This window comes from Peromyscus eremicus, chromosome 2 (assembly GCF_949786415.1).
Source record: "Peromyscus eremicus chromosome 2, PerEre_H2_v1, whole genome shotgun sequence".
NCBI classification, from domain to species: Eukaryota; Metazoa; Chordata; class Mammalia; order Rodentia; family Cricetidae; genus Peromyscus; species Peromyscus eremicus.
In genome coordinates this window covers 2,968,448-2,990,029 of record NC_081417.1, presented here as the reverse complement: position 1 = coordinate 2,990,029, position 21,582 = coordinate 2,968,448, and the positions used below count along the sequence as shown (strand labels likewise).

The following is a 21,582-nucleotide window of genomic DNA, read 5'->3' as shown; positions in this document are numbered from 1 at the left end:
TTTACATTTGCATCAATATACAAACATTTCAAATAAGAGTATAAATACATGTACATTACAACAAATATGGTTCTGTATTTGTATCAATGTACAAATTATCTTAAATAAGAATATAAAAATAGTTTACGTTTACATTTGTATCAGTATATAGGAATCCATAAATTGCAATTTATCTAAGGCTGATACTTTACTAAATTAGTTTACTAGTATATACAATAATCTACCTTAATATCCTATACCTATATATTCCCCTTTTTTTCTTTTCTTTTTTTTTTTTTTTTTTTTTTTTTTTGGTTTTTCGAGACAGAGTTTCTCTGTGTAGCTTTGCGCCTTTCCTGGAACTCACTTGGTAGCCCAGGCTGGCCTCGAACTCACAGAGATCCACCTGGCTCTGCCTCCCGAGTGCTGGGATTAAAGGCGTGCGCCACCACCGCCCGGCCCCTTTTTTTCTTTTCTTAAGGGGGAATAACAAGTCCAATGTTTTCTTCCCCAACCCTATAACCATTATTCATAACCCTCAGAAACATGAAACCTTTGGGGAAAAGGGGTATCATATTCTTAGAATTTCTTCCTGCTGTTCAGGGTGTGATGGTATCTCTGTGGGGTTCTGTAAGAAAGCTCAGATAGTTAAGTCTGAGTTGGACTAACTGTAGATTCTGCAGCCAGTCTCAGAGTAATGGACAAGGTTGTCTGAGATTCTGGCTAGATGTGTAGTATGATGAACCATCTTATAATGGAATTATCTTGGAGAGTTTTCAGTCAAAGGTTGATCATTGAGTAATGTTTGTGAATACCATGGCATCATTCTGGACTGGGTAGAGTCGTTGTTGTGCGGGCCCATCTTCCTTCTGGAGACTTGAGAGATTGCTATTGGAAAAGGCTTATTTTTTACTGTTTTCTTGAACATTATTAATATCAAAATGAAAAATTTGGATTTAAAAATGACATGACATGTAAGAAAGGATTCTGAGAAATCAAGAATAACCATGAAGAGAATTAGAATATTGAAGACAATACTCCCTTTTTATTTGTTTTCTTCTGTCCCACACCAGATGGCTTTTCTGATATGAGACAGAATCTCTCAACATTTTCTTTTAGCAATGTGCTTGGGTTTAGAGAAGGAGTGAGCCAATTCCAACTTCAAAGCCAGCTTGGTATATAATTGAATCAGAACCACAACTTTTCTAGAGTTAAAGAGATATAGATGTTAGGCAGTGAGATATTACCCTGTGTAGATTGGTAACAATAGATTCTTTCTTTCTGCTATAGATGTCTGGATACCCAAGGCCTTATGATTTCTGGAGAAGGGTATTTCTATTGTCTTAGAAAGACAAGAGCAGAACCCTGCCCTGTTGTGGGATGGTCTGTATGTCAAGTGTGTTGCTGATTGGTCAATAAATAAATCACTGATTGGCCAGTGGCCAGGCAGGAAGTATAGGTGGGACAAGAAGGAGAATAAAGCTGGGAAGTGGAAGGCTGAGTGAGAGACACTGCCAGCCGCCAGGATGACAAACAGCATGTGAAGATCCCGGTAAGCCACAAGCCACATGGCAAGGTATAGATTTATAGAAATGGATTAATTTAAGCTGTAAGAACAGTTAGCAAGAGCCTGCCATGGCCATATAGTTTGTAGCCAATATAAGTCTCTGTGTTTACTTGGTCAGGTCTCAGCGGCTGTGGGACTGGCAGGTGAGAGAGATTTGTCCTGACTGTGGGCCAGGCAGGAAAACTCTAGCTACACTGCTCCAACCTTTGTTTCTTAAATTTCTCTTACAACTTGTAGAGATGTCACATCTGTCGATGAACTTTTACTTCTCCTTATCAAGGGTTTTCTCTTGTTTGGATCAAATTTTTATTAATTTTGTTGGTATCCACAGCTTTCCTTCTCCTGAAGAAACAAAAGCAAAACCCCTTCCTCAACATAGGACATATACTGGTTTCTGTTCTGAGATCAATACATCTTTGAAATAAACTGATTGATTTGGCTCAGAAGTTTTGTCTGTTGTCCAGTGTCTCTCTACAGTTGTTGCCCCTTTCTCATCAGCACTGAGAAAATTCAAGGTTAATAAAGCATTATGTAATCTATTTCTAGGGGTCATTGTTACATGTTGCTGTTTATTTAGTATATCCTTTTAAGTTTGATTGGATCTTTCTATGACTGCTTTGCCAGTGGGATTGTGTGGTATACCTGTAACATGCTTTATATTGTAATAAACAAAAAACTGTCTCATTTTATTAGAGACATATGCTGGGGCATTGTATGTCTTAATTTGTACAGGCATTCTCATGATGTCCATAACTTCTAATAAGGTGTAATCACAGAATCAGCCTTTTCAGAACTCATAGGAGTTGCTCACTGAAATTCTGAATAGGTGTCAATGGTATGGTGTACATACTTTAATCTTCCAAATTCTACAAAGAAAACACATCCATCTGCCAAGTTTCACTTTTTGTATACCTTTTGGATTGCTCCCTGCAGGTAATGGAGTTTAGTTATAGAAGGAACAAGTAGGACTTTTTTTTTTTTTTTTACGATATCCTTGGCTTGTTGCCAAATGATGGAGAAATTCTTCTTCAAACCTTTGTTACTTGCCTGGTGTTTCTTATGAAATTCTGAGGCATGTTACCTATTAGTAACTGATCAATCTCATCATTACCTTGTGCTAGAAGTATGGGCAGACCCACATGGGATCTGATATGTGATATATATATATATATATATATATATATATATATATATATATATATATATATGATGTTCACTATTTCTGATGATTTCCTGCAATTGTATGAATAATGAAGTTAATTCTGTATTATCAGGAATAACTTCAGCAGTTTCAATGTGTAAAACAACTCTTGCCATATATTGAGAGTCAGTGACTATATTAAGGGGTTCTATGAAATCCATCAGTACCATAAGAATGGGCATACAGTTCTGTACTTTTGTACAGAGTTGTATGGACTTTGAACCACTTTACTTAAGTCTCCTGATTTGTATCCTGCTTTCTCTGATTTATTTGCATCAGTGTACAATGTGAGGATTCCAGAATTTGTTTTTTGTTGTACAATGTGAGGAAGGACCCATTCAGTCATCTTTATGAATTCTGGTCTCTTGCTTTTGGGATAACGGTTGTTAATCTCTCCCAAAAAGTTACTACAGGCTATCTGCCAGTATTCATTATCTTTCTATAGTGAGGAAATTTCCTCATTAGTTAAAGGCACTACAATTTCTGCTGCATCCATTCCTGACAACTGATGAAGTCTTAATTTTCCCTTTTGAATCAAATCAGAGAGATCTAGTCTATATAAGTCTTTAACTTCTTACTTGGTTTACATGGTAGAAATATCGATTTCAATATAATATCTTTGCTCTGCATCAAAATACCTGTGGGGGAATGTCTAGAGGGGAGTATGACCAAAATGCATTTAAGTTCTGGAATCACACAATTCACATGTGCTTTTTATATTGTCCTTTTCAGCTTTGGCTGATAATTCTCTTGGACTAATTAATTCTTTGTCCACTTTCAGAGTATTAGCCAAATTTTGTAGTCCATCTTTGGGTTTTCTCATGATATTCTGTAAGTTGGAAATGCTTCCTAACAATTTTTGAAAATCATTGAGTCTTCAATTGATCTCCCCTTAGTTGTACCTTTTGGGGTCTAATTATTTGTAGCTCTATCTTATATCCTAAGTAATTAATAGAATCTCCTCTTTGTATTTTTTCAGGAACAATTTTCATCCCCAGTGAGGCAAAACATTTTTTACTTCTTCAAACATCCTTTCTAATATGCCTAACTTTGGCTCAGCTAATAAGATATCATCCATATAATGATACATTATGGATTGTGGAAACCACATGAATTACCTCCAATGGTTTTTGCACAAAATATTAACATGGGGTAGGGCTGTTTAACATTCCCTGTGGGAAGACCTTCCATTGATATCTCTTGACTGGCTTTGAATTGTTATAATTAGGTACTGTGAAGGCAAATTTTTGTCTATCACTTTTTTTTTGTAAAGGTATGGTAAAGAAACAGTCTTTTAAGTCAATAACTATTATAGGCCATTTTTTGGGTAGCAGAGAGGGCAAGGGCATCCCATTTTGTAGGAAGCCCATAAGCTGAATTACTTTATTAATAGCTCTCAGATCTGTCAGTATTCTCCAATTATCAGACTTTTTTTTAAATAACAATACAGGAGAATTCCAAGGGCTGGTAGATTCTTCAATGTGTTGAGCATTTAACTGCTTTTGAATCAGCTTGTCTAAAGCTTGTAGCTTCTCTTTTGTCAAAGGCCATTGTCCAACACAGACAGTTTTATTAGTTAGCCATTTTAAAGGTAAGACTGTTGGCACTTCTGAGAGTTTAATAGCAGCTGTGTTCTGTTTATGTGTAGCCTGAATGGTTGGTGACTTTTTTATAGCACGTTATGATATTATTCCTAGAAACATGCATTGGTCTATATTTCTCTTCTGAGAGTATAGGAATTTTAGTTTGGATATTCCATTGTTGTAACAGCTCTTGGCCCCAAAGATTCACTGCTACTTTTGGTACATATGGCTTCAGCCCTCCTCTCTGTCCTTCTGACACTATGCAATCAACCCATCTTGAACTCTGTTTTATCTGAGATAGGGTTATAATCTCTAGAAATTAGATATCTACCTTTTTAAGAGGCCAATTTGGATGCCATGATTTGGGTGTAATTATATTCACAATTGCACCTGTGTCTATCAGGCCCTCCAGAACAATGCTATTAATTCAAATTATAAGCTGTGGTCTTTGTTCATTAATGGAAGTCTGCCAAAATATTCATTTTATTGAGTTCTTTGGAATTTTTGATTCATCTATCAGAGCTGTTCTATCATCCAGTGCAGAATCATTCTTTACATTAGGCATTGGTTTATTTAATTATCCTGGAGAGGAATTTTCTCCACAGTGGCTGGAAATGATTGGACTACGTTCAATTTGGGGGCCTGAAAGAGGTCTCCTGAGGTGTTTCTCACTGGTAAAGTGTTGCCTCATATATCTATTATTGATCTGCATCCATTGGTTCACTGTCGGCCTTTGCCACATCTTCTACATAATACAGAAGGTTGGAGTGTCCTGTTTGAGTTATTTCTAGAGGGAGTATTACTTCTAGGAGCATCCTGGGTACAGTTTTTACTTATATGACCTGGTGTACCACATTTAAAGCATTTGGTACCCCAGAGCCTGCTTTTACCTCTGGGAATTGCCTCTTCTATCCAAGTCTCATTATTATAGTTAAGAGACTCAACACCGTTAGTATACTGAATCCATCCTTCCAGAGGAGCTGATCTGACTTTTAATGGTATAAGTATCCTTTTGCATTCTTATTAGCATTGCTAAATGCCAAGGACTCAGTTAATACTTGTTTTAATCCTTTAACTTACACGGTTTCATTATAGCTGTGGTCAGTCTTTGTAAAAAATTCAGTGAAGGATTCATCCAGTCCCTGAGATATCTTTGTATATACCTCAGTTGGTTTTTCTGGTTCTGGAATTTTTCTCAAGCATTTAGAGCTGCTGTATGGCATAGGGATATTGTATGCTCATCCTAAGTGGCTTGTACAATCCTATCACTGAAATGTCCCTCACCGAAAATCTGATCTTGGGGGATCTCAAAACCTCTGAGTTTACCTTGTTGTTCTAAATTTCTTGCCTCTTGTCTCAACCAGTTTCTCCATTGTAACTGTTGACTATATTCTAGAACAGCTGAAATAAACTGATTCCAGTCATCTAGAATGATTCTATGTAAGGTAGACCACAAATTTAACATCTATCTTACATATGTTGAGTGTATGCCATATGTGACTATCTCTTCCAGCATATTTTTAAAAATCTCTCATCGAAATTGGTTGTAATGTATATTACACATGGGCTCTGGGTGTCTATCATCTATCTGCTGGCCTCTCATGGATGATGACAGGATAGGCCATTGTATGAAAGCCATCTGGAGGTGTTATGACCTGTATGGTCTTGCCCTTCTGCTTATTAGGTCCTTGTTATCTTTACTGAGAGTTTCTTCCAGGGCTTACAAATGAGCACCAAGGGTCTGTTCTAGGGAGTGAACCTCCTCTCTTGCACAGGATTCCAGATTTCTCATGGTATCATGCAACTTTTTATGTTCCTCTGAAACACATGATTCCATAGACTTTATTTATCAGTTAATGACAATCTTTCTTCCTTATAAAGTGTTTGAGTAGTGCCAACTTTACCCTGGAGAGTTATTGTTCTATACATTAAGTTTCCATATTTATTATAAAGAAATCAAATCTGGCTATACGTTTATCATTAATTGACTGAAGTTCTTATAGTAAGTTAGCAGATTCTAAACTAAGGAGTGTGTTTTGTAAATTTTTATTATTATTTTGTTAATCCTGGTTAGCATTTGGAATTTGCCCCACGTGAGTACCAGATAATGTGGGGATTTATCAAGGCAACTCCACATAGTTTTTAAAAAGGAGGTTTACTTTGGGGTAAATTACAGCCAGTAAAGGGGTTGGTTACAGGATCCAGGAGAGGTTAGATGCAGTCCAGCAGGGTTCTCTGGACAACTCTGACTCGATCTGTGTTGTAGCATCCAGGATCACCAGGAACCAAAAGAGCCAGCACATCCAGATCTCAGGTCTTAAGGGCTCCCATCTCGGACCCACCCCAGGGACGTGTCATAGATAGGCATGGCAGTTTCCAGGAGCCTTACTGGGTAAAAGCTAGAACAGCTACCCACTACATAGTTGTTAAGAATTGTAATGTTGTTTTGGTGGATTTTTCTTTTGATGAATATGTAGTGTCCTTTCCTATTTCTTTTGATTAGTTTTGGTTTAAAGTCTATTTTGTAAGATATTACAATGTCTACAAAAGCTTACTTCTTAGGTTCATTTGCTTGGAATATCTTTTTCCAACACTTTACCCTGGGATGACGTGTATCCTTGATGTTGAGGTGTGTTTCTTGGATGAAGCAGAAAGATGGATCTTATTTTTGTTACCAGTCTGTTAGACTGTGTCTTTTTATTGGAGAATTAAGACCATTGATATTGAGAGCTATCTATGAGCAGTGTTTGGTAATTCTTGTTATTTTATTACTATGGTGTTTATTCCCCCTTTTTATTTATTCCTTGTATTTTCTTTGGTGTTGTTTACATCGTTAGGTTGGAGTTTTCCTTCTAATGACTCCTAATGGAATGTTTTATTTTATCCATCTACTGTGATTGAAAGTTTTGCTCACCGCAGTAACCTGGGCTAGCCTTTGGTTACTTAGAGTCTGTAGAACATCTGCAGGCCCTTCTGGTTTTTAAAAGCTCCATTGAGAAGTCAGGTGTTATTGTAATAGGTCTGCCTATATATGTTACTTGGTCTTTTTCCCTTGAGGTTTTTAATAATCTTTATTTGTTCTATACATTTAGTACTTTGATTATTATGTGTTGTGGGGAATTTATTTTCTGGTTCAATCTATTTGATATTCTGTCTGCTTCTTTTTTCTTGATAGGAAACTCCTTCTTTAGATTAGGAAATAAATTTTTCTTCTATAATTTTATTGAAAATACTTTCTGTTCTTTTGACCTGAATTTCTTTATCTTCCTTTATTCATATTATTCTTAGATTTGGTCTTTTCATAGTGATCCAGATTTCCTGTTGTGTGACAAAATCTTTTCTGTGAAGGAACACAATACACACATCAACTCATCCTGTCTATATAGATAATCCACAACAGACCAAGTACAGATACCATTTAAGTCCAACTTGGAGCCAGGTGGTGGTGGCCACACTTTTAATCCCAGCACTCAGAAGGCAGAGGCAGATGGATCTCTCTGAGTTCTAGGCCAGCCTGGCCTACAGAGTGAGTTCCAGGAAAGGCAAAAAACTACACGGAGAAACCCTGTCTCAAAAAACCAAACAAAAACAAACAAACAACAAAAAAGTACAACTTGGTAAACCAATGGATTTTACTGGAGTCACTTACAGGATTATGGGTGAGAGGTTACTTAAAGCAGAAATGACTCAAAAACAGCTCTATCTACAAGGCTGATCCCAACATGGGTGAAAGCTCAAAAAGCTGGGAAACCTAGATCATACTGCACATCTTTCAGGTAGTTCAACAGGTGAGAGAGTGTCCTTTCAAAGTGACACTGGTCTAAACCTCTTCCAGACAGTTCAGCTGATTTCTTGTTTCTTCAGGGAGCTGGTCTGGTCTCAAGGATCTTCTTTGGAGTTTGTCTCCTCTGAGAATCTTCTTTGCTACCCAGCATCATTTCATCTGAGAAGTACTCTCAGGTTTCATTGTTTACTTTGTCCAGGCTCTCAGGGGCCTAGTGAATCTGGTCAGTTTCAGGGACTTCCTGGAGCTATTTTAAGTTGTTTACCTTTCTATTTAAGGGCTTCTCTGTAGGATGGGATGTTTCAATCTCAGAGGAAACTGTTGTGCAGCACCTGGATATTTTGTCCCTGGGTTTTTTTACATTTAACATTTTTTTTTGAGTTGAGTATCCATTTCTTCTATCTTGTCTTCAGTATCTAAGAGGCTTCCTTCTATCTTGTGTTTCCTATTGGAGAGGCTTACCTCTGAGGTTTCTCTGTTTGACTTCCTAATTTTTTTACTTGTTTTCTCTCAGTTGAGTTTTATTTAGTGAGTCTATTCCTACTTTCAAGTTTTGAATTATTATTTTTTTTTAAATTTTTATTTTGCAATACAATTAAGTTCTACATACAGGCACAGATTCCCTTGTTCTCTCCCCTCCCGCCCCCCTCACCTTTCCCCCAGCCCGCCCCCCATTCCAATCTCCTCCAGGACAAAGCCTTCCCCACAGACTGAGATCAACCTGGTGGACTCAGTCCAGGTAGGTCCAGTCCCCTCCTCCCAGGCCGAGCCAAGCGACCCTGCATAGGCCCCAGGTTTCAAACAGCCGACTCATGCAATGAGCACAGGACCCAGTGCCACTGCCTGGATGCCTCCCAAACAGATCATTATATTCTTCATTTCATTCCATTGCTTGTCTGTGTTTTCAAAGAATTCATTAATATATTTATTCATATCTTCTTTAAGGACTGTGAATATATTCATAGCAGCTATTTGAAAGTTCTTGCTTTGTTCTTCAGCTATGTTGCATTTCTCAGGGCCTACTGTAGTAGAAGGTTGGCTGGGATCTAGTGGAGGTGTATTATCTTGGCTGTCATGGTGTGTTTTTTACATTGTTGTCCAGGCATCTGATTTTGTGGTGATTGTGATTCTAGGTGTTGATATCTAGTCTTGTTATTTGTTGGGTTGGTGTTCTGTTGCCTTCTCTGGATCTTAGGAGAGTGTCATGGGTATGGGTTGCTTGTCAGGGAGTGTTTCTAAGTCTCTGCCAGGTGTGGCCACTGAAGGTCCCTAGTAGAACATGGTTCTAAATATAAGGGGCTAACAGGAAGGAATAGGGATGGACTAGAAGTGAAGAGCTGAGGGCCCACAGGAAGGAAGAAAGCTGTGTCTGTCATGAGTATCTTTGGATTCCCCAGAAACTAGAGTCAGAGAGGAAAGACAGGCCCCTGAAGGTGGTCTGCTATAATGCTGGGAATGAGATTGGGGTATTTTCAATGGTGGACAAGAATGTACCTGTAGTTCTTTGTGTAGGTTTGAGGACTTGTGGTCTTTCCCCTGTTCATGTTGGCTTGTCTATTGTTGTTTGCTCTTGTTTAGTCATACTGATGATACTTTATGTGTGTAGCATCTGACATTACTAAAAGACACAGTTTTATAGCAAACTTCCTGATCCTATGGCTCTTACAATCTTTCTAGCCTCCTGTTTCCTAATGTTCCCTCAATCTTGGGTGTAGGACTTGTTTTGTAGATGTGTCCAACTGGATGGGGTTCCAGAACTCTGCGTTTTGATTGATTGCAGTTTCTGTAATGGTCTCCATCTGTTTTAAAGAGAAGTTTCCTTGCTGAGTCAGGAAAGCTACACTTATCTGTGAATATAAGGACAACTATTTAGAATGTGGTTAGGTATGATGATGTTTTAGTAGAATATGCTTGTATATTCTCCTCAATCTATGACTTCATTAGTCCTGGGTAATTATATAGGTTTTGGGTACCTGGAATTACTACCCACTTTTGAGCACTTCTGAAGTCCAATTACAGTGCTGTTAGTTACCACTAAGGTATGTGTAACACTACTATACCCTTAGTGCTATCATGGCATGCTGGTCATTATTGTGGTTCATAGGTATCATAGCAGGACAAGACTGTTGGTTGCATCCCTCCTTTGGAAGCTTGCATGGTATTTTCTCAAGGAGAAGGCATTCAGGTCAATTCTATATCAGAGGCCTCTGGGCTTTGTACCTAATGTGTATGATGTCTTCAGCTATAGGAACTTACCTTCCAGCTCTGGGGAGCAACCGAGGGCAATCACAATTGTTTCCTAGGTTTTGTTAGTCTCTTGGACCAACCCTGACCAACATCTGAAAATAGGGTTTTTCATGTCTGGTATTTTATTTCTGCTTCATCAGACATCCACTCTCCTCCTCCTTCTCTTCTTCCTCCTTTTTCTTCTTCTATTTCTTCTTCTTCTTCTTCAGCCTCTTCTTCCTCCTTCTCCACCTCTTCCTCTTCTAATCATATACCAAAAGAATGCTATTTCCTACTACAAAATCACATGCTCAACTATATTGATAGCTCTTCTCTTTTCACAATAGCTAAGACATGGGAACAGCCTAGATATCCATCAACCAATGAATGGATAATAAAAATGTGGTGTCTATATACAGTGGAATTTTATTCAGGTATAAAGAAAAATGAAATTATGAAATTTTCAGGCAAATATTTGGATCTGGAAAACATTATACTAAATGAGGTAACCCAGACCCAGAAAGACAAAATTATATTCTCACTTATATGAGTGTCTTAGCAACAAACATTTAGATTTTTGTGTTTAATTCAGAGTGTCTGTACAACTCAGGAAATTAGAAAGAGACTATTGATTGGGAGGGCAAAGAAATATTTTAAGGGAAGAGGAGGGAGTAGTACAGAGGTGATATGAAGGGCTAAGGTGGAATACTGGGGAGGGAGGTTTTAGTGGGAGGATAAATGGGAGGATATACCAGAGAATAGGCCTAGGGAGTGATAATTAACACTGAGAATCTGGGGATGTTTGAAAAGCTATATGGAAACCTACTATTTTTATAAACTTCATATGTGTGTGCATTCATAAAAATATTATTTATCCAACCTTCGTCTCAACATTTATTGCTCATATAAACCCTCCTCTTTCTCGCCAATTGGACTCCCGGAGCTCCACCCGGGGCCTAGCCATGGATCTCTGCATTCAGTTCCCTCAGTCATTGGTTGGGGTTTCTAGCGTGACAATTAGGATGTTTGGCCATCCTATCACCAGAGTAGGTCAGTTTGGGCTGTCTCTCAACCATTGCCAGCAGTCTATTGTGGGGGTATCTTTGTGGATTTCTGTGGGCCTCTCTAGGACTTTGCTTCTTCCTATTCTCATGTGGTCTTCATTTACCATTGTCTCCTATTCCTTGTTCTCCCTCTCTGTTCTTGATCCAGCTGGGATCTCCCAGTCCTCCAAGCTCTCTTTCCCTCGACCCTCGCCATTCATTACCCCCACTCACATCCAGGCTGTTCATGTGGATCTCATCCTTTTCTCCGTCATTGGGCAATCCCTGTGTCTTTCTTGAGGTCCTGTTTTCCAGGTAGCCTCCCTGGTGTTGTGAATAGCAGTCCAGTCATCTTTGTTCTACATCTAGTATCCTCCAATGAGTGAGTACATTACATACCATGTTTGTCTTTCTGAGTCTAAGTTACCTCACTCAGGATGATTTTTTCTAGATCTATCCACTTGCCTGCAAACCTCATGATGTCATTGTTTTTCTCTGCTGAGTAGTATTCCATTGTGTATATGTACCACATTTTATTTATCCATTCTTCAGTTGAAGGGCATCTAGGTTTTTTCCAGGTTCTGGATATTACAAACAATGCTGATATGAACATAGCTGAACAAGTGCTCTTGTGGTGTAGTTGAGCATTTCTTGGGTATAAGCCCAAGAGTGGTATAGCTGGATCTTGGGGGAGATGGATTCCCAATTTTCTAAGAAAGCGCCATATTGATTTCCAAAGTGGTTGTACAAGCTTGCATTCCCACCAGCAGTGGAGGAGAGTTCCCCTAGCTCCACATCCTCTCCAGCATAAGGTGTCTTCAGTGTTTTTGATCTTAGCCATTCTGACAGGCATAAGGTGGTATTTCAGAGTTGTTTTGATTTGCATTTCTCTGATGATTAGGGATGTTAAGCAATTCCTTAAATGTCTTTCAGCCTTTTGAGCTTCCTCTGTTGAGAATTATCTGTTTAGTTCTATAGCCCATTTCTTAGTTGGACCGTTGGGCATTTTGATGTCTAATTTCTTGAGTTCCTTATATTCTGGATATCAGTCCTCTGTCAGATGTGGGGTTAGTGAAGACCTTTTCCCATTCTGTAGGCTGTCGCTTTGCCTTGTTGACCGTATCCTTTGCTCTACAAAAGCTTCTCAGTTTCAAGAGGTCCCATTGATTGATTGTTTCTCTCAGTGTCTGAGCTACTGGTGTTCTATTTAGGAAGTGATCTCCTATGCCAATGCATTCAAGACTACTTCCTACTTTCTCTTCTAGCAGGTTCAGAGTAGCTGGATTTACGTTGAGGTCTTTGATCAACTTGGACTTAAGTTTTGTGCACGGTGATAGATATGGATCAATTTTCAGCCTTCTACACATTGATATCTAGTTATACCAGCACCATTTGTTGAAGATGCTTTATTTTTTCCATTGTACACTTTTGGCTTCTTTGTCAAAAATTATATGTTCATAGGTGTGCAGATTATTGTCAGGGTCTTCAGTTCAATTCCCTTGGCCCACATGTCAGTTTTTATGCCAGTACCAAGCTGTTTTTATTACTATAGCTCTATAGTAGAGCTTGAAGTCAGGGATCGTGATGCCTCCAGAGGTTGTTTTATTGTACAGGATTCTTTTGGCTATCTTGGGTTGTTTTTTTGTTTTGTTTTGTTTTGTTTTTCCATATGAAGTTAAGTATTATTCTTTCCAGGTCTGTGAAGAATTGTGTTGGGATTTTGATGGGGATTGCATTGAATCTGTAGATTGCTTTTGGTAAGATTGCCATTTTTACTATGTTAATCCTATCTATCCATGAGCATGGGAGATCTTTCCATTTTCTGACATCTTCTTCAATTTCTTTTTTCAGGGACTTAAAGTTCTTGTCATATAAGTCCTTCACTTGCTTGGTTAGTGTTACCCCAAGGTATTTTGTATCATTTGTGGCTATTGTAAAGGGTGATGTATCTTTGATTTCCTTCTCAGCCTGTTTGTCAAATGTATATAGGAGGGCTACTGATTTTTTTTAGTTGATCTTGTATCCTGCTATATTGCTGAAGGTGTTTATAAGCTGTATCAGTTCCTTGGTTGAATCTTTGGGGTCACTCGAGTATACTATCATGTCATGTGCAAATAGGGAAAGCTTGACTTCTTCCTTTCCAGTTTGTATCCCCTTAATGTCCTTATGTTGTCTTATTGCTCTGGCTAGAACTTCAAGTACTATACTGAATAAGTATGGGGAGAGCGGGCAGCCTTGCCTCATTCCTGATTTTAGTGGAATTGCTTTGAGTTTCTCTCCATTTAATTTGATGTTGGCTGTTGGCTTGTTGTAAATTGCCTTTATTATGTTTAAATATGTTCCTGTATTCCTGACCTGTCCAAGACCTTTATCATGAAGGGGTGTGGGATTTTGTCAAATGCCTTTTCTGCATCTAGTGAGATGATCATGTGGTTTTTTTTCTTTGAGTTTGTTTGTATGGTTTTTTCTTTGAGTTTGTTTATATGAGTTTATTTATATATTGAGACCAATGTTGGATAAAGCACAGGGATAAATAGCCAAATGAATGGAAACACATGAACTGTGAACCAATGGCTGAGGGGCCCCCAACTGGATCAGGCCCTCTGAATAGCAGGGGTATGTATGTTACTGCTGGTGTCAAATCTGCTCCTTTGGGAGCAAGTAGCCTCCAAACCGACTGTCTCTTTGTCCACTGAAGACCTGTATTATCGAGTGGTGGGTCTGTCTCATACCACATATTTCCTGGCTGCAGATTTATATCATGAATTTGACATGAAATATATCAATACCAGTTGGATCAAGAACAGGAGGCTCAGCCTATGCCACATTGCTTCCATCTACACTCCTCAATCCCGTGAGGAAGTCCATGAAACAAAAACTGAAGACCTTCTAAAAGCAATGATCAATATTTCCCATGCCTGGGAAGAACCACTGAAATACCTGATTTCTACAGTGCCTATTCTCAAGGAAGCTTCTGATAAAATGCTGAAAAGAGCCAATGCTGTGAGAAACAGAATTCGTGTGCTTCAGGAAGGAATGAAGATCATACTCAGCAGGAGCCAGAAGAAAGTTGAAAAAGATCCCTACCCTGCCTGGTCTGGACTGGCAGACTTGCAGTCATCTGATGAAGACACTCACCTTTTTGCCTTTTATAGTCTGGTCCACTGCCTGAAAAGGGATACTCATAAGATCAACACTTACCTTAAGATGCTGAGGTGCCGAGATATCTTTAAAAATAAGTGTTTTAATGAATGAGTGCTGACTGCACAACCCTGTAATGTCTTCCTGACATGAGCCCTTTTGAACAAGAACTGTAGTGCTTTTATTTCTTCTTAGTGCATGCACAGCTATAATGGATTTCTTTTTATACAATAAAATCTAATTCTTTAGAAACAACAAAAAAAATATTATTTAATTGGAGTTACCCTAAACAGGGATTATAATCATCCAAGAAGCCATAGGCTGCCAAACAAAAAGCCCAATGTCAGTAAAGAATACCCCCTCAAACTGTAAGAGGTATCTCAGAGACCACATCCTCCAAAGAAATAAAGGATATTGCCATTGCTCTCAATTGCCCACCTGAATTCAATGCTAAGATCTTGTTGCTGAAGACAACATATGCACTGGTCATAAAACATGGAAAAATCAAATTGTTATTTGAGCAGGATACTTCCTCCATGCTAGCTAGCTCTCGTAGTACTAGAAGGTACTCACATGTGAACCCTGTGAACTGCAATAATGACTGATGTTTCAACAGCAATATAGGCATGTGAATGAAATAGTGGCACAAATGTTAATGGATGTAACCAACTGCTTTCTTATTGGACTTAAGACTTACTACACAGAAAGAAACATATGCAAATCTGTCAAAGAACCAATATTTGGGGAGCTCACAGGTCCCAAAATACTACTAATATTTTGCTAAATAGACATAGCATCAAATTGCCTTTTAATTTTATATTTCTATCCCTACATATTAGTACAGCTCTCAGACATAATCAGAAAAGTTTCTTTATGCAGTGGATGGTAGTTAATCCAGAAACTCAAAACTGGTCAAAGTGCAGAGAAAAATTACTATGGAATGCTCAGCCACACATAGAAAATCTATGCCACACCCCTTGTCAAGGTTCAGGAACAATCATGGAAGAGGGAATGGAATGAGTTGTAAAAGCCAGATATTAGGGAGGATCAGAATGAAACAGTGATTTCTGGACATGAAAGGATGCTACAAGATCAGGAGTACAGTATATGTTTCTCCCTAGCACAATTTGTTGAAGAGGCTTTTGTTGAATATATACTTTGGGCATTTTATTTTAAAAATTTCATATCTGTAGCTTGTTAGTTATTATGTGGTGCTGTGTTATTCATTAACCAGTGCTGTTTACCATTCAAAAAAAGCCACAAGGCATGACAAAACCCAATATAAGAGTTTATTAAGAGAAGGAACAGAGAGGAGTGCTTAGGCCTATCGAAATGGTTGTAAAGGGAGAGAGAGGAGGGAGGAGTCTGTGACCTGCTTTTTATGGATTCCCCCACACATGTGCATATGGGCTTATGGAGCTATGCCAAGCATGCGCATAGATGATCACGCTGTGCATAAATTACATGATCATGCAGCACACAGATTATGTAGGACATAAGGTCCTGGAATGACTAAGCCTCTTGCTTGGCTACTACTGGACAGTGCATATGTAGTCATGTAGCTGGGAGAGTGGCTAGGAATTCTGTCATAGCTGAGTTTATACATTGATTCTCTAATTTATCCCACTGAGGAGCGCTTCCAGTTTTGTGCCCTTTCAGTGGTGTTTTTGGTACCATAATGTTGTAGTATAATTTGGAATCAGGAATGGTGATATCTCCTGTTATTCTTTTTGCTAAGTATTGTTTGACTACCCAGGGTCTTTTGTGTTTCCATATTAGTTTAAAGTTGTTGTTTTTCCTATTTACATGAAGACTATAATTGGAATTAAAATTCCTTTTATTAATTCTTTGAAATTTTCATACAATATATTTTGATCATGTATATTCACCCTCAGTTACTCCCCTTAACTCCTCCAAGATCCACCCCAACTACTTACCTTCTTACCTCTCAACTTTCTGTCCTTTAAAAACTATTAGTAAAACACCAGTCATTATTGGAGGTCACAGAGTTCACATGTGAGTGAGTACCTTCCAGTACTATGAGAGCTAGCTAGAATGTAGGAAGCATCCTGCTCAAATAACAATTTGTGCTAACCATATAGTCTGGATATGGGGACACCCACTGGAATATGATCAGCCTACTTGGATGCACATCCAAAAAAAACAAAACAAAAGAAAAAATAAAACTCATGTATCCTTCCCCAAAGGCCATCAACTAGTTGTCTATACCTCCTCAGTTAGGGATAGAGGCTCATGAATCTCTTTGACCTCATGCTAAAGTGATGATCAAAAAATAAACTCCAAATGTGTCAGAGGCCTTCATGTTAGACCTGAAACTCCGAATCAATTAGAGATAAAAGCAGGAGAATCACTTTAAGATAGAGGTGTGGGAAAGAATTTTCTGATAGGAATCTATTTGCTGAAGGAATAATGCCAATGGACAAATTGGACTTCATGCAGTTAAAAACTTTTGCACAGCAAAAGAAATAGTACTTGAGTGAGGGACACAGCCTACAGAATGGGAAAATTCACGCTAGATATACATCTGTGAGAGGATTAATATCTAGAATATGTAAAGGTCTCAGAGAAGTAAAAAAGAAACTAACAGTAAGTGGAGTAATGAAATGAGCAGATGGCTTTCCAAACACGAAATACAAAAAGTATACAAAAAGTCTTCAGTAATAGCAACCATTAGAGAAAACTGAGTTGAAACAAGATTTCACTACATAGTCCAGGCTGGCCTAGAATTCATAAGCTCCTGACTACAGGTCATTGTCAGTTATCAAGCTTTTTAGATTGTGTGTATGTGCGTGTATGTGTATGTGTGTGTATGTGTGTGTATGTATATGTGTGTGGTGTGTACCTCTGCACATGCATGTGGACTCACACTGAGGGTTGAACTTAAAGCATCACTCACACTAGACAAAGCTTTAATGCTGAGCTGCATTCCCAGCTGTGATGAAACACCATGACCAAAGCAACTTGGGAAGGAAAGGGTTTATTCGGCTTACACTTCCACATCACTTTTCATCATAAAAGGAAGTCAGGACAGGAGCTCAAACCAGGTAGGAACCTGGAGGCAGGAACTGAAGCTGCGGCCATGGAGCAGTGTGCTCCTTACTGGCTTGCTCCCTATGGCTTGCTCAGCCTGCTTTCTTATAGAACCCAGGACCATGAGCCCAGGGATGACAGCACCCACAATGGGATAGACACTCATCAATCACTAATTAATGAAATTCCCTACAGGTTTGCCTGCAGCCTGACCTTATGGAAGCATTTTCTTAATTGAGGTTCCCTCAGATGATTATAGCTTATGTCATGTTGATATAAAGCTATCCAGCACAAATGTTTTGAGTCAAAGTCCTGTAAGAGGATTGCCAATATCACCTAGACACAAGTGTAATGGAGGAATGTCTTTCTGTATGCTATGAATATATGTTGCTCTGATTGGTTGATAAATAAAGCCATTTGGCCTATGGCAAGGCAGCTTAGAGGCAGGAGAAAACTTCAAACACATAGAGAGGAAAAAGAAAGACAGAGCAGAGGAGACACTGCCAGCTGCCTCTATGAGAAGCAAAATGTAAAAGTACTGGTAAGCCACAAGCCATGTGGCAAAGTATAGATTTATAGAAATGGGTTAATTTAAGATATAAGAACTAGATAACAAGAAGCTTGTCATGGCCATAGTTTAAAAATAATATTAGCCTGTGTGTGTTTATTTGGGTCTGAGTGGCTGTGGGACCAGCGGGTGAGAGAGATTTGTCCTGACCATGGGTCAGGTGGAACACAGAAAAACTTTCAATTATACAAGTGTGCCAGTGAACAGCAGAAAAGGCTGGGATTCTATGGTCTGAGAATTCCAAGCATTCCACCAGGAAGGGTGAATTTTCATAATTAGCCAGTTCTAATTATACTAAAGTCTGGAAGCTAAAACAGTCCTTCTAGCCTATACTTAAAATTCTTTGTAAGATTATCCCTGTTCTCAGAAGCAACTGAAAATTTCCATCAAGGCAGATTTGCCTTCCAGTTTATGAAGACTGCTATTTGGTAGTATCTAAATAAATATTTCACTAAGATTCTTAAAACACTTTTTCCATTGAAAAATGTTTTCCTCAATAAGTTTCATGGTTGCCTTCCCAACTGTAAAACTGTTTCATTCAATAACTTAGTAGAATGTATACATATGTCATGTATTTTTTTGAGGAGTTGTGGGTTGATCATAAACCTTGGAATTGATCCAGAATTATTTCTTACATATCATTATTCTGAGAAAATGTAACAGCTGGTATGAGAAAAACATTTGGAAACAGAGCTGAGAAGCTTTCTTCTTGGGTTCTAGGAGAAGGGGAGACTTGTTAAGTTAGGACGATGCTTTGCTACTTGTTGCTCATGCAGAACAAAAGTAAAAATTAGGTGTATGTACTGTCATGGGAGTTGGCTATGGCTGCCTTATGGAGTAGCACTGTCTGGGTGGCTTCAGCAATGACACTTGTTTTCTCACATATATAGAGGCTGGAGTCAAAGATCAAGATGTTGGCAGTACTGGTTTCTCCTGGAGCTTCCAGCATAGTTTGCAGATGGTGACATCTTCATACTGTTCATGTGTCATCTGTGTGTGCACATATGTGCCAGGTGTCTCTGTCAGTTTTCCAATATTTTCTTGTTACAGATTAAGGCCCACCCTTATGACCTCATTTTATTTCAATTACTATGTTAAAGATATTATTTATAGCAATGATGAATAAATAAAAGAACTTATCCTCAAAATACAGACACATCCTGAAGTACCAGAGTTTGGACTTAGGTATATGAATCCCAGGACACAATTCAGCAGTTAGCAATCACATGGAAATAAACACTTTAAGAGGCCTAGTTGATGCCACAGGCTCACTATACCTCTATGAACCTGTGTGCTGGCCATTAGCACTTGAACAGGGCACACCCATGCAAAGTTCTCTAAACCAAACCTTTTAGAATGGCAGTGGAAGTTCGCATACAGGGGCTTTGCGGTGGGAGGAGCAAGGCTATGGTGTTGCTATGTTGCAAAGCCTGGCCAGGAACTCCTAGGCTTCAGTGCTCTTGATCTTCCTAGAGTAAGAGTAGCTGAGGTTAAAGGGACATGGTACAATGTGCCACTGTGAAAACCCCTTTGTTTTAATTCAATAAGATAATTTATATCATTAGCTTTAGTTGTGATCAACTACAGCTGAGTCAAAGGTTCAACTGAATGTTTCCAGGAAGAGAAATGAGCTATGTTGAAGGCATTCACCTTAATTCGCTGAGACTGCCAAGTTTAGACTCTCATGAGCCTTCTACATTTCTGAGGTGGCCTTGGCCTCTGCTAAAGAATCACACTCCCGTTATCAGAGAACCCTTCAACAACACCACAAGAGGCCACCACATTTCTAAGCCACAGGTACAGTCAACAAGACACCTGGCTCTAGTGTTCAGACCATGTGGACCCCACCAGAAAACAGATGAGTCCTGCTCAAGTGAGGAAGGAAGTACCAGGCCCTGGCTTTGATCTTTATACTACTTTCTACAGAGATGCCAGATTTCAATGAGTTGAACACTTATGCATGTAAACTATATGCCTTGTACTATTTTCATTTTCATGTATATATAAAATGGAATTTAACAAGAACAGTTTCCTATCCTGAGTATCACAATATTGCTCAGTTCTATGACTGAAAAAGTCATAAAGCTTGAATGATGATGGAGCATTTCTTGGTTAATCCCTGATCTCACAACTCCTTCTAAGAGTCAGCATTCAGTTCAAGGTTATGGTGGGAGAGAAGCAAGACAGAAGACTCCTAGGAGTGATGCCACAGGGCCAAGGAGTCAAGTCCTGCAGAGCCATAAGGAATTACAGAGGCACAGGATCTATAGGAGCTGCTGACTAGAAGGAGAAAATCCTCTGACTTTCTGCTGAAGCATCTCTCTCTCTCTCTCTCTCTCTCTCTCTCTCTCTCTCTCTCTCTCTCCTTAATCCCTCTCTCTTGCTCTCCCTCTCCCTCTTTTCTCTCTCTTTCTCTTCCACTCCCCTCCTTTTTCTTCTTTCTTTCAGCTTTTGATGTTAAGGACTGTTGGTTTCTTATTGGCCAGAATTCATCAGGAGGATCGCCCATATTCCATCTCAGGTCATGATCATCTAAAGCCTATGCTCTGGTAGGGAATACTTCTGTTTTATGCACAAGGGAAGTCATGGTCCTGAGTGGCCAGAGACATGTGGCAACCTTTGAGGTGGTGTCTTTTTTGAAATGTTTTCTCACCAACATAGTGAATCCACATCAGCATGAAAGAAAATACATGGGTTTTCACAGTTTCCAGTAAGTGTATTAGACATGTGCTCTACCCACAGGCACAAAGATGAGATTGGAGTGAGGTTTCTTTTTAAAAAAATTTTATTATTTGTGTGTGTTGTGGGGGATAACAAGAGTGTGCAGGGCAGAGAACCAATTTATGAAGTCATTCTGTCTTTACACCTTACATTGACTTGGGGCTTTGAGCTCAGCTTGTCAGGCTTATGCTACAAGTGACTACCTATCAATCCATCGCACTGTCCTACAATGGGGTTTCTGAGTGCTTGTATATACTCTCTGAGTAGAAAAAAAATGAGATGCTTCAGATATTGGTAGCCCAGGGGAGTTTGCTTGAGGTAGTGAGAGCATGGTTGCCAAAGACACATGTTTTTGTCTCAAAGCTGCTTGTCTTCCCACCAACTACACTGGAGTGGATGAGCTGTTTTCCTCAGTAGCTTGGCTTTCTTATATATAGATTCAGGCCAAAACAAAAAGGTGAATGAATAAATAAGTTGTGGTATATTCACATATTGGAATACTATTCTGAAATAAAGAAAATAACCTTTCAAGTACTGAAAACACATGGGGAGATGTCAGTGAATATTTTGAAGTAAAATAAGCCCATCAAGAAGGTGACAGGCTGCAAGATCCAGCCACATGACCTCCAGGAAAAGCACAACTCTGGAGAGAATGAAAAGGTCAGGGCTAGGGGCAAAATAGGAATTGAAAAGAATTAATGTGTGCCTATTTTATTAA

General features: G+C 38.9%; 1 protein-coding gene across 1 annotated transcript; it reads left to right on the top strand.

Moving 5' to 3' along the window:
• Window positions 1–14,002: 14,002 nt before the first annotated feature.
• Window positions 14,003–14,638, top strand: LOC131904497 (prolactin-3D4-like). Its single transcript, XM_059255619.1, has one exon. The coding sequence runs from the start codon at window positions 14,006–14,008 to the stop codon at window positions 14,636–14,638; it is 633 nt and encodes a 210-aa protein (XP_059111602.1). The 5' UTR covers window positions 14,003–14,005.
• Window positions 14,639–21,582: the final 6,944 nt, after the last annotated feature.

Bases quoted from the DNA above. Each gene is read 5' to 3' on its own strand.
- LOC131904497 (XM_059255619.1), top strand. From the start codon at position 14,006: ATGTTACTGCTGGTGTCAAATCTGCTCCTTTGGGAGCAAGTAGCCTCC.